This window comes from Varroa jacobsoni, unplaced genomic scaffold (genome assembly GCF_002532875.2).
Source record: "Varroa jacobsoni isolate VJ856 unplaced genomic scaffold, vjacob_1.0 scaffold_587, whole genome shotgun sequence".
NCBI classification, from domain to species: Eukaryota; Metazoa; Arthropoda; class Arachnida; order Mesostigmata; family Varroidae; genus Varroa; species Varroa jacobsoni.
The window spans coordinates 233657-246955 of record NW_019213489.1 but is presented as its reverse complement, the minus strand read 5'-3'; the positions used below and the strand labels follow the sequence as shown (position 1 = coordinate 246955).

At 40.3% G+C, this 13299-nt stretch overlaps 1 protein-coding gene across 1 annotated transcript; it reads right to left on the bottom strand.

The window, feature by feature from the left end:
- Positions 1-5138: 5138 nt before the first annotated feature.
- On the bottom strand, positions 5139-13020 carry LOC111261706 (acid-sensing ion channel 1B). Its single transcript, XM_086968809.1, has 13 exons — positions 12639-13020; positions 11688-11937; positions 11146-11259; positions 10911-11006; positions 10617-10689; positions 9478-9597; positions 8898-8983; positions 8386-8560; positions 7643-7881; positions 7081-7274; positions 5928-6091; positions 5599-5690; positions 5139-5410 (listed from the first exon to the last, which is right to left on the bottom strand). Exons 2-13 carry the CDS (start codon positions 11876-11878, stop codon positions 5290-5292), a joined length of 1665 nt encoding a protein of 554 aa, XP_086824935.1. The 5' UTR covers positions 11879-11937; positions 12639-13020; the 3' UTR covers positions 5139-5289.
- Between the last annotated feature and the right edge of the window lie 279 nt (positions 13021-13299).

Below are 13299 nucleotides of genomic sequence, written 5' to 3'. Positions count from 1 at the left end.
TGACATACTGAATCGTGGATCGGTAAAATGATGAGCGGGCTAACGTGGTAAAGAGGCGGGCGCTGTGTACACACGATAAAACATACCGTAAAGACAGGGGGTAAGTTTCAATGCTAGGGGTTAGGGGAGCCGCAGAATTAGAGGCAACAATCGGGGTCGCGATACTGCTCGACAATCGTAGTCATTGATAATGAACCGATGATGTCGTCAGGAGCAGCGATCACCATCAAAAGATAGCATTAGGCCCACAGTCTGAAATGTGAAGACAGTTAAATACGTCCCACTAGCCAATCCTCAAATGACCACCCCACGAGTGGTGCTATGCTATAGTCCTTATACTTCGCGCTGTCTTACGTTTCCATGAATAGTAGACCGCCATTGGCAATCCACGAAATGTACGCAATCGACTTTAACTGCCTCATTGCAGATACTTCATTCATTATTGAAGTTACACATAACCTAAGCGGTTTAATACCTGAATAAGCGGTAGCTAACTTCTAAATGCCTGCTAGATCGAGACGATGTCCATTAGTCTATCTTGCTTCACCGTAAAATTCTATAGGTTCTAGAAGCTTTTTCGAATACCTTTCCGCCATTGATCACGGTACAATGAAGACCAGCTATTCAGAAATTAGGTAGATGTTATATGCAGTTTGACTGCTAGGTGCGATTAAGCTATATTATGGACATAATGAATCTAGCCTACAGCAGCTTGGACAAACGAGTAACAACCAATTAATCTTATTTTGCAAATATATTAAGTTGCTTCTTTCTGGTTTCTAACTATGTACTACTAATAATAGCGTTTTACGTTGCTGGCTACTGGGTCCGGCCTGGGAACTCCAAAAACATCTTCCGCTATACACGTTTTCACTTAACTCGTAGGTACGTCAGGACTATGGATGCAACGCCGGCGAAGTGTTTCAGAGTCAAAAATGACCCAAAAAAAAAATCTAGTTAGGAATCTGCACGGTAGTGTTCCACCAGGCCGGAGTGGAGCCTATCCTACCGGATGGATCAATGTTGACTTTTTAAGGAGCTGGCTAAGTGAATCTTTGCGAAACAGATTAGACTTAAAAGTTTAAAAAAAAAATAATAGCTTGTATCACATAGGAAGCTCATAGGATGGTCTTAGATTGACATACTTCCATCGCCTGTAATAGAATCTGGTGTACGGTCATATACTAAAGTTATCAATTTCAAGAATTTGTATTTTTACATTTATAGAAGCTAAAAATACAGTCGTTGGTAACGAATGTCATGGCCTGTTTTGAAAAAAAAAAACGTCTCACGAATGCCAAGAAGGACAACAATCAAATTTATGATCTTTCTCAATCAGCCTAAGGAGAATTCCGATTCAGGATAACGTGGTCGTGCAGATTCCTAGGTAATGACAATGAAAAACGTCAGCAGTGCCCAAGTGCAACAGTAGAAAGAACAGAAAGAATATACATTCTTTCTTCCATTCACTATAATCAGCGCATTTTAACAGCTTGACAGACACAGGGATGACTCTCAGTCGAGCGACGGGCTGCGCTAAACGGAGCCGAATTTAGAATTTGCCACAGTGGAAAAGTGCCCTACATACAAAAGGCAGAAAATATAAATTTCCCAAGGGGACAATTAATCATGTAGCTGGGTAAAAAAAAGTTTTAGAGGCGGTGATACGAAGCAGTTATCATGGCACTTGAGTAAAACTGTTGTATTTATTTGTTGTACTAGATGAGTAGTTCCGTAGTCCAGGAGCGCGACCTAACTATCCACTGCTACTTACTTCATCGAAAAGCAACCAAAAAGATGAAAAAAAAAAAAATTCTATAGAATTCTAAGAAAAAATTCTTTATAGAATTAAAGCTTCGTAAATATTTATCTTTCGAAGAAAAGGCTCGTATTCATTATCTCATCGTTCGCTACCCTGAACGAGCCACGTAAAACTTACAGATACGGATGTTCGCCCTGATATTACACCGGTTTAGGTATTTGCAGGGGTCATCCATATCTTGTTCGATGTCCAAACTTCAAATTACCAAAGAACCCCCATCCACACATCTACGTCAGTAGTATAACGATGCTTTCGCGAATGCAAATTCAAAACAGCATACAATATTTTCTATACTACAGACGTAAATATCGTTCTTCATACATGGACGAGCGAAATAATGGCGCTGGCAAATCTTAAATGTCAAACAATAAAAGCTGGCCGTTTCTGTTTCGTATATGTACAAAAAAAACTCTATCAAACTCACTCCTTCCTTGATCAGAGGCGAAACTTCGAAAACATGACATAAATAAATGGGGGGGGGGGATTTGTAATAACATTATCAGAACTAGCCAATAGCACAATGTATCCACCTACCTTATAACGAAAAGAAGGCTTTCTTTTTGCTCGGCAATAGTTAGTCAACTATGCTAGGTATAACATGTGGGTTTTTAAAAAGTATTAGATAATTAAGCTTTAAGATTTGAATTAGATAGCTAAGCCGAATTTAATGCCGCTCTGATAAATACGTATAGACTAAACACGATTTGGGATACACTAAATATATGATCACCTGAGTGACCTAGGTTTGAGGCAGGCGATTCAGCTATACAGGGACGTTTGGCCTTACCTGACAACTCACCGTTAGCTAAGATGAATAGGTGCACAAAGGCGTTCAGGTCTATACGGCATATGAAACTGATAAAATAATTTAAAATGTTTATTTTATGTTTATTGTTGAATAGGTTCATTCTGTATCCGGGTTTGAACTCTTATCGGCTTATTTTGTCTTTCTCTTGCCTAATGTACTAACGTACCTAGGAACTGGACGATTGTAAACTTCATCATTATATTTTCTTCTATATATATATATATGCAGGCACTAGGTAGCAATTTTCAAAACTCTCCAGCAGTAATCGTAAATGTATACGGTCGTATATTTTTTAATATTGTGCACATTTTTGACTGTACTACATATTAGACAGCTACCACTTTTACCGAATTCGATAGTCTGACGCGTTTCCCACCTCACTTCTTGATCTAACACCCCCATTCCCCACCTTCCATTAACTGGCGCTTGTCAACTGCTGTACAACGAGAAACGTCGAGTCGCCGGCAGTAGAGTACGAATTGAGCTGACATTAATTTAATGCAAGTTGTTGCACGGCCATCTTTTCATTGGTTCTCATGTCCTGCGGGACATCCCCATTCATTGGGAAATAACCAGGTCAAAGGCACACATTACACAGGATCCCTTGGGGAGTGGAATGTCGGGCAGCTTAGGGCAGCCCTTCAAAAAAGGACGCCAGGTCTCGACTTCCTTTGACCGATTTGGCTGGCTAAGGTTAGACTCAGCCGAGCGAAGCTGATCTCGCTTAGCGGAAAGCGGCTACCCTCAATTGCTCAACCCACCTCTCCCCTCTTGTTTAGGAAAAATACCCCCAGGGTTGTTACGGCTAGAGAAACTCCTCTTGGCCTTAGGGGGCATTGACAACAAACTCTAAGGCGTCCTTTTGATGAAGAGAAGATGATTTTCATAGGGTAGGATTTGAACTATCAAAACATCTTTGCGATGATCAAGACCCACTGGTCTTTTAGTTATCTATGCTCACTGTTATGCTACCCAAAAGCCTTATAATATGTAAAGGAAGAAGCAGATGACAATTTCCAGCTTTACTCGTTGTTAAACGCTCAACCTTGATACTACGACACTAGTACTTTGTCGAAGCTGTTGCAAGAACGTATCGTTAGCTTATAATTCATCACTGATCTCCGCGAACCACTACAACTTCTGCTATTTCTTTAGCGTCATGAACTTAGTCCACATGCTTAGCTCTGTAAGTTTGTGCGAAGTAAACGCTGCTCTATAGTGTTGCCGCAAACGAGAGCCACCGAAAGGCAGCGGTAAACGCATCCCCTCGAGGCATGTTTTTGTTGTTGTCGGCAGTGGAGGCGGCAGTTGCAACGTCCTTTCGCTGCTGTAGTCCCATACATCAGAGCATTTGGCCTTTAACCTTATTAGACGCGTGTATGGCACAGCAATGTAAACTCAAATCCAGTCCCTATTCTATTCCCTAGTCATGTGTGGCTGCACCGTTTGTTCTGCCTGCTCCATTGTAACGGTCAGATGCGTCCCAAATGTCGTTAACCCTTACCGCCCGTTTCCGCTTGCAGGACCCGGATAGATACAATACACAGCCTCACAAGATCAGTGAATCCGTTTGTTCCGGTGGTTAACTCCGGTGCGCGTTATTGAGTGACCACCGTTAGTAACGTAGCTCGCACTGGCATCGTTCGTCGTCATCACCAAAGTTAGCCTCTTCTTCTCGCCGTTGGCTTAACTTCATGGCGTAGGCTAACAAACATAGCGGTAACATACCGTAGTTCCTTGGGAATGATAACTGGCGTTTTCTACGGGTGGGCTATGGGGCCCAGCAACATTCCGTCTACTTTGTATAGGTGACCTACACTTCTGGGATAAATATCATCTCATAAGGCGTAGGACCAGTAGCATTTTGTTCGCTGACGTACACCCGTGAGCCGCTGCGAACAAAGCTCAGAAATGGCAGATCTCATGCGGATGGGTGCAATAAACGCAAATGCTATAAGTATCTGGCAAAGCGTAGATGTCTATCACGATCGGTTGGGCCTGATTGTGTCGTGAAACTGATGACTATGGTTTCGTTGCCGGATGAAAAAGTCGGCCCAGCTCCGGCTATCATTATAGGCCTGTACGTTGGTTGCGAGATATTGTACATGGAACCTTGAAAGTATTTTCTAACTAGCAATACAAGTAATATTTATGTTATTCGTACACAACTTAAACACAGCGTTTACAGGTGATATTATTACTCGCACATATGGTGCATGCAAGGTCGTTCGAGGGATTAACTAATAAAAATGCTATCATGCCTTATAACGTTTGCAAATTTGATTGATCTACCCCTGAGGCAACTAAAGTCAGCAGGATAAACATATGTTACGTGCTTGAATACGAAGGAAACCTTAGCGCAGTCGTTCAAAGAGTCACTCTCCTTTCTTGCCTATAATAATAATAATAATGGCTTGTGCAAGTGTACGAGGAATTGCCTATTATCCAAATAAGACATTAACGTGGAACTCAATTCCGCTTATTACAAATGATGAATGGGTCAATGGATCACAAAATACAACACACATATCTGACGCGTGCGTTTTATTGGTAACGCCCGTGTTAGGTCGTCGAAAAGATGATATAGATGGAATCCATGTGATTAGTTCTTCTCCGTTCTTCAAAAGTAATTCAAAGCTATTACTTATTATGACGCTACTTAGAATCTTTCGTCTGGAACGACTCGATTTGTATTACGCTTTAAGCTTTGCCTATCGGTGAGGAGATCCTGTTCGATTTTTGCCGCTTCCTCCTTATGATTGTATTTCCTTTGCCGGCATCTGAAGGGAGAAAACACATATTATTATGTTAGCCAGCTTTTATTGTTGATTAAGCTGTATCTACTCATTGTTCCATTTCTATGCGAAGGCTTTTATGAATCGTTCTTCGTTGCGATGTCGGCATGCTCTTCAGTCCCACAATCTGTGCAGTCAGTGAATAAGCGTGCATGACAATATACAATAATTACTGCCTTCGTAGGTAGATGACGAAGTAATCTAGAACCGAGAAAAAACTCATTCCTAGCCAAACACCGACGTAGCCTCCCAAATAACCAAACACCTGCAATTAGAACGCCTGTTATGTATTAGGGCTACACATTTTCATCCTGCATTGGTATTAAGCAAACTTTAACGCCAAAACTATGCATACTTGATGTAAAACTTTTCTAGTCGCAAACATGTACCTGAAAAACCTGTTCGGCCAATGAAATGTAACGATGAAGTCTTCCAGCACATAACTGGAGGGAGCAGTAATTACCGATGTTGAAACTTAACGTAAAACTATTGTATGTCGTACCTCAATGAAAGTAAATTTGCGCATATGTTGAAGAATAGTGTGTTTTTCCGACGCAAACATCACCGTGAGGCTGAATTCTCTTCTGGTTAACTCAATAGGTTCGGTCCCGTTCATCGAATCCGTTGGCAGGCCGTTATCGTCATAATAATACTCGACTGCCTTATCTGACATTAGAAAAACATGAAAGCCTCAATGACAGGTAACCTATCATGGAGAACATACCTAAGCCCAAGGACACTAGAAACATTACGTATGACCTAAGGGTAAGAAATATATACGCTACAACATCTGTCACTTTTGGATCGCATTTTGCTGCTACAAAGAAAGCATTTCAATGCCCCCATGTGATTATTACAAGGCCCGGAAGGAGCAATTAGGTCCACAAAGACGTTTTTAATGACAGGTTTTTATGGTGGACTATTTTTACGATAACTGTTCAAGTGGTTAGAAGGGCTAGTGTTCGCACAACATTAAGGTAAACATGCATTCAAGTGGCGCTATAGGACAAGCTGTAGCAAATTTCTAGCAGACACATATTTGCCCTTTTAGAAATCTGATCTTGTTTACCTATTCGCCCTTCAAAGAGCTACGCTTCCTACACGTTGATGAAGGCACTGGACTTCTCAGTTTTGTCCACGTTACGAGACCTTCTATGGAAAACGGCCTTTCCGTATCAAATAATAATAATAATAACGGAAATATTTTACCCTGATGCAAATGATACGTTTCCTATATGATATTGCTCCATGCCACATCTGGTTGCCTATTAGATTAAAAATGCAACACATCATAGAAAATATATAACTTCTATAAAGGATCGCATTCCAAGAAGCAAAGGGAGTTTTTTGTGTTTCACATCGAGGATAAAGGAAATACGGGCAAACTCTTAGCGTATGCATTACGACGAGTAGTATAGCAGGCAAAGAAAGGTCCAAGTTGGCTCCTTCCCATGCCTTACTGTGACTGGTGCGAGCTGGAGGGAGTAGCGTACGACAAATCACCGTGCGACCACTGTCTTCATTCGCAATCAATGCGTATCATTACATCATATGTAGAACAGATAATATTCATGGGTTGAAAACTAATGTCGTTTGGGCATTGATAATATTGTTTAACGAATGTGCCTTGAAAAAACGGCTGAAGTCTAACTCACCTTCTGTATACGCAGCGGCTTCACCCTCCTTTTGTCCCTGAGCTGTTACCTGTACCTCATATGTAACTTCCTTGCAAGGCTGACGACACTGACGAATGCACTGATCCGTGAAGTGATGATCTATGTCGATTTTGGCACATTTTCTTGTCTCCTCCTGAGTACAGACACGTGAGTAAAGGTCCCTATACGCATATCTGCAAAATAAATACCCACCTCACTGAACTATCTTTATTAACTTCAAGTTGATCCGCGGTTAGTCCGACTACAAGTCTAGATAGCCCAAAAAATGAATATTTTCAAATAAACAAAGTGATGCCGACAGTAACTAGATAACGTGACAGATGCACAAAACCCCTTGTACATCTATCATATAGTGAATATGTTATGTCCAATGTCAGTACAATAATAACGTCGCTGCCTAACGTTAGTAGCTATTGAAATTCATCTGAGGCAGTATTGAGATGCTGTGCCGGACGTAGAACTCAAAACATCTATTTACTTTGTCGTTAGCGGCGCGTAAACGGCGCCGATGTTCACTTTGTTGATAGATTGGGGTACCCACCTTGGGGAGATGCACCGACAGTATAGATCCCAGTTTAGGGCCTTGCACATTTCGTAGCAAAGATTTTGAGTAATCTTTCCGTAGAACATTTCCGAGCGCGGCATAGCGTCGTAATCGATGCACTGAGTCTGATATGGCGGTGGTAGCGCCAAGGTTGTCAACTGCTCTACAAGAATAATGTAGCGCGCTCCAGGTTCAAAGAATAATGGGTGCAATTGTCCCGCAGAGTTGGTTTCCGCCTGGCATAATTTCCAAAAAAAATATAGTATCGCCAATGTTTTGGCCATAGAAAATCACAAAGACTGCACGATTAAAATATTCGTGCCGAAATAGCTTTGATCGACTGTTTCAAGAAGCCCTCCTAAATCAATCAATAAATATCAGCGAAGCGCATAGTTCGCACTATCTATTATATATATATATATAAGCTAACTAAGATAAGAGCTGTCAAAAAAAATGTAGCTCTAATATATTAATTAGGCAGTTTCGAATACCTAATACCTATTGAGTTGAAGCAGCGAACAAAAACGATCATAGCAAACACATAAACGTATCATTTGCATGCTTTAGTTCCGATTTAGGTTAGGGAGCATAGGGAGTACCCGGTATAAAACAGGCTACGATAATCTTAAAACGACTCTTATACATACATCGATTCTCAACAATAAAACTATGACTAACTATAACAGTTAATACGTCGTAGCATTTGCAGAATAGATCGTAAATGAAGGACGAACGGCTACCTCGTGAAGTACAGCGTCAGCTTTGAACATATCAGATATTTGCAGTGTATTCTGTTCATCCCAGCCCATAACGACGTTAAGTTCGTAGTCCCATGGATATTTGCACTTGTTTAGTGGATGATTAGGGTCCTCAATAGCGTGCATATCAAGAGAGTAACACACTGCATCTGGAAATCTAAAAAGTTTACAGGTTCAGAGGTTAGTAGTTAGGGAAGCGGCAAGCCACCTTGAATTTCACGCACGACTATCGATGTGTATCTAGCTGTCCCTATTGAAAGATGGCGGAACGTGTTGCTAATCTCAGACAGATCTGCACCTAGAAACAGTAGAACTTACAAAGAAACTCGTTTTCAATTACGCTTAGTGACCTACATACTTTGAAGCATTGTGTCAACCAATTAAAAACACAGCTACCCCATCTTGCTTGAACCAAACAACTACATCGAGACGGACGAAATAGGTTCAATAAATTCGTATATTATCTGTGTACCCAAAAAGAGGCCTATTATTACCTTGAATAGGCAAATTTCCAGTTTTGACTGCAGTCGAACGGTTCACAGCCAGACGTTGGTTTCATATGGCAGTGTGTGATCGCCTCCTGAACAAATTGTTTTTTTTTTTGCCAGATAAATAATGCAGTTTAAGTTCACCTAAGATGTGACATAAATCTGTATAGCTGCTATATATTTTATTATGGAAACGAAATATAAATATTTATCTTCTTCAGTATATGCCACTAGTACTATAAGCCTCATGTGAAGCAAACTAGTTCAACGTAAATTCTAAAATCAGAATTAAGCTCATTGTTTATAGAACGTACCTCTCTCAATATTTTTTCTACTATCATAAAATATTCGTACATTCTGTTGCCCAGTTTTTTTTTTTCGGTTATTGCCATCCATCAGAGTTATTGGCCATCAGCGACAATGGAGACAACAGCTGTGAAAGCAGCCTTTTTAGGCTTGAGGGTGCGTATTTTGCGTTGAAGCAAGTTCGTTAGTCAAAGATTCTAACCTCTTATATAAATAAATAAATTGGTTAGATTTTACATAAGTGCATCTTGTAAATATATCCATGTCACACTGGAGGTACCTCGGTGCGAAAAGCGAAGTTACTGATTGGCGTCTGGTTCCATAGGGCATTGATGAGTGCCTGAAAAGTGGGGCTTCCCTCACCACAGAGTTCCAGTTGAAGATCCTTTAATTTGCAAACCTATGCAGTATGCAACAAAATCGACATGTGCACATGATCATTTTAAGGTAAAAACCACACATTTTTAGTAGCTAACAAAATAGAAAATGTCGATTTGGGCTACATAGGTGCTGCCGTTTCTTGTATTAATTTTTGCAGCTTAAAAACTCCGGCTAGGGATTGGTTTCTTCTAATATAGATGTCAGCAAAGGCTATCACAGTAGAGTTACAATGCAGACAATTTGCTGGAGTACGATCGAAAAACATCAGCGACTAAGCGGACATCCTGCTTCTATTAAGGAAAGAGAATCCTCCGGTTGCTCTATTCTTTGCATTGAATAACGTTATTACACGTGTCGCTATGCGAGTCATCTTGACCATTAAGCAGGACATGTCTTCCGACACTGCACCGTCCTGCAGCTAGACGAACAGCTATAGCGTGCGATTTACCAGAGATTCCCAGAGTTGTCTCTTTTCGCGCCGGTTACGCTACCGAGTTTCAAACTTTACATTGCTGAATAGTGTTAATTTGGTGCCTGATATTTTGAGATTCGTGATAGTTTAGGTAGGTAGCTCGGTTTGAACACCTTCCAACTGATAGGGGTGACAAATGTTGCATCTCCGCGGGTTCGTATTTACAGACAGGGACATTGTGACAGATACCAGAAACCGCTAGCACTCAACGATACTGTTCCTCTAAAGTGCATACAATAAATCCGTATAAGGCGTCTATTTGAAAAACTATAAAAACATGAAACAGAGTTCTATAGATTAAAACTAATAGATGCATCTGTAGTGGAAATGTTTGTACGTCGTAGTTCTCAAACCAGTGAGAGAGCCAATGGGTTGTAATCAAAGCTATTTAAGAAGGAAAAGCCCAGCTTGTCTTTAAAAATCAAAATCTATCTCTGCTCTAGTGAATTGGCCTTTTTGTGCGATCTGCGCATTATCTCTGTAATACGTCGTATTACTCATGTGAGACACCATTAAAACGGTTATGGGACAAAAGTTACGATGATATTTTGTGCTTGCTTACTTACTTTTTCGCGGCTTACCCAATTTGCCATACAAATAGTCAGAGAGGGAAAAATTAAGTCTTTCATCGATTCCACCCTGCAATTCAAGAACTCTTTAGTTAGTAATTATATCCTGATATGACCACATAAACGCCAGCTTAAAATTTATCTAGAGATGCATAAGTGTTTCGCCAACTTATCAAAAGTTATTGATAAATAGAAGACTATTGACTGGCGAAGACGAATCTACGCAGTGAATCTATGCTAATGCGACCGAAACGTATTTACAATAGGCCTGGCAGTTTTATGGATGGTTACCTAATATTTGTGGTTGTAGGGAATCGGAAGAAGCCAAAAAAGAAGTCCGCGCTCTGATAGACGAAGCCGGCAACGCACAGGATTGTAATGAAAGACCTTTACGGATCTCGGCATAATTGTTAAAGATGTTAATTGACATTCAAGCAAGTAGAAAACATTGAATACGATAATTATTTTCAGAATTCTAAGTCAAATGTTTATATTTCTACGTACAATATTAAGGGCTTTTTCGTACCTTAGCAAAAAAGCTGGTTGAAGAAGGTGCCGTAGTTTTCGGAAAGGTTTCTGTTTTGAAGAGCCTGTTGTGAAACTTGTTACCTTTGCTCGTCTTCTCGCACTTAGAAAACGTCTGCGAATAATAAAAATAGTACACAATGAAGTTCTACTTACCTAGGCCTGCATGCTATCGACGAGGACCACACTTTTATGAAAAGTATGTATGCTAAGTTTGCTTTATCCAAGTTACACAGATAAGAATATCGTCGTTACCACTTGCGAATATTATGACGGGTGGCAAATATAATTGTCGCACATTCTAGTGCAAGATTTATTGTAATAGAAGTTTTATAATAATTTTGGAAATCTCATCAGTCAGCTTCGACAGCTGCTTGAAAACGCGATCTCAATCTTTTGTAAACTATAGGCATACTCGAGGTTCTGTGTAGATTTAAAAAAAGCCGCCAATTTCTTTCCATTTAGCCCTGTCAAAAACGATCCTATCATACGTATTATGTGATAGATGTATAAGTCAATTAAAGTAGACTGTTCAGCTTTTACCCTGTGGAATCCTGTGGAGGAGTTTCGAGTTTTCTCTCAAGATTTCCCGGCAGTTTCTGTGAATACTTGTCGCTTGGATAGGAATGATCGGGCTCACTGCCGAAGTTGTAGCGACGACGACTTCGTACTGTGCTCGCACCCGTAGTGCCCTTTTGTGGCACAATGTCCGAAGTATGTCTTAAATTGTACATTGCCCTTTGATTAACAGGGGTATCCGCTTCGTCGTCAGAATTTCAAGATACTACGGTGTCTGTCGTATAGAATGAACAAGCAGCACTTTAGAAAAAGATTGTGCTCGAGGTGCGTACCACGTTATAAACAGGAATAGTGAATTATTTTAATTAGTCTTTAAATACATTTTTATGGCCACATTTGTACCTGTTAGCACTGCCTTAGTTGGTACCCCGCTGGATGGAAATGTAAAATAAATTATCCCAAGCTACAATCGTATGTCGAAGGAACATGTGGCCTAGACTATGAAATCTTTGGCAGGACAAATTTAGGTATGCTTTGCTAAAAAGCCTTATGTGAAAGTGAGTAAAAGAGCGACTTAATTTCTCCCAGAATAGTATTGATTTTATTCTGAATATATATGTGGATAGATTAGAAAGATGTTGCGGAAAGCTAAGCATCTGGACAAAAAAATATGTAACGGCACCCCATTTTTACTGCAACGATGGACAAAAAGTAATAAGTAGTTTGAATAAAAAACCTCTCAGTAACTAACGATTTCGATGTTTGTTTCAGATTACGTAGATGATCCGACAACTTGCTATCTTGATTACTTATTACTTATTTTTAGAAAAACGCGAGCCATTAATTCTGTTTTGCACCGTTACGTGAACAGCATTACCGTCATATCAGTCGTCCCTGGCCTGAACCTGGTTTTCATCAGAAATGTTGCATAGCTTTTCCAGTGTGGACAAAGACACATAAAAATCATTCACTTACCATTGAGTGCGGTTGGCCGAAAATAAAATGAAGGACCAATTACACTAGACCAATCTAAGAAGGCCGTCGACAGCGCTATAGATAAAATGCTTGATATGTCTGGCCGCTCTGCTACACTGACTGTCTATGTCTGTTAAACGAAAGCAGCAATCATACTATGCGGGCAGCCTGGCATATATGGATCAAAAAATTTGAAGGATTAGAGCCTTGGCGATGTCAACAAACGAGGCGAGGAGGCCTTTGTCGTAACGAATATAATTCTTCTGTTTTGCACACGTTTTATATGGATGTTTGTACGAAATAGGTTTTTAATCAAGTAGAACAAGCACTTTTTCTACTCTCGCATACCGCTATGCATCAACTCGCGATTCCACCAATAAACGTAAGTGGCTTTAATTAAAGTTACCTAGTAATTTATTAACTAGATGCTTCAATGTATCTATGCCGCTAACACCGAAACTGTATTTGCTGTGGACGATTTTTATAGTTTTCTCCACTGCCGATGTCAATAGCTACTTATCGATTCATCGATCGCGTGCTACGCTCGGCTTGTTTATGCCACATTAAATATTCGCTATACTTCACGAGGGGTTGGGGGGCAACGGTTTCTCAGTTAATTGTCGGAGACAGAACACTCCAATGCGCCTTTTTCTGTAGGCAT

What these genes read in the sequence shown, in the direction of transcription:
- LOC111261706 (XM_086968809.1), bottom strand. Translation starts at nt 11,878, where the DNA reads ATGTACAATTTAAGACATACTTCGGACATTGTGCCACAAAAGGGCACT. An exon ending in CCTACAACCACAAATATTAG is followed by an intron (nt 10,690 to 10,910) that starts GTAACCATCCAT and finishes CTTGAATTGCAG; the next exon opens with GGTGGAATCGATGAAAGACT. An exon ending in ATTGGGTAAGCCGCGAAAAA is followed by an intron (nt 9,598 to 10,616) that starts GTAAGTAAGCAA and finishes CATACTGCATAG; the next exon opens with GTTTGCAAATTAAAGGATCT.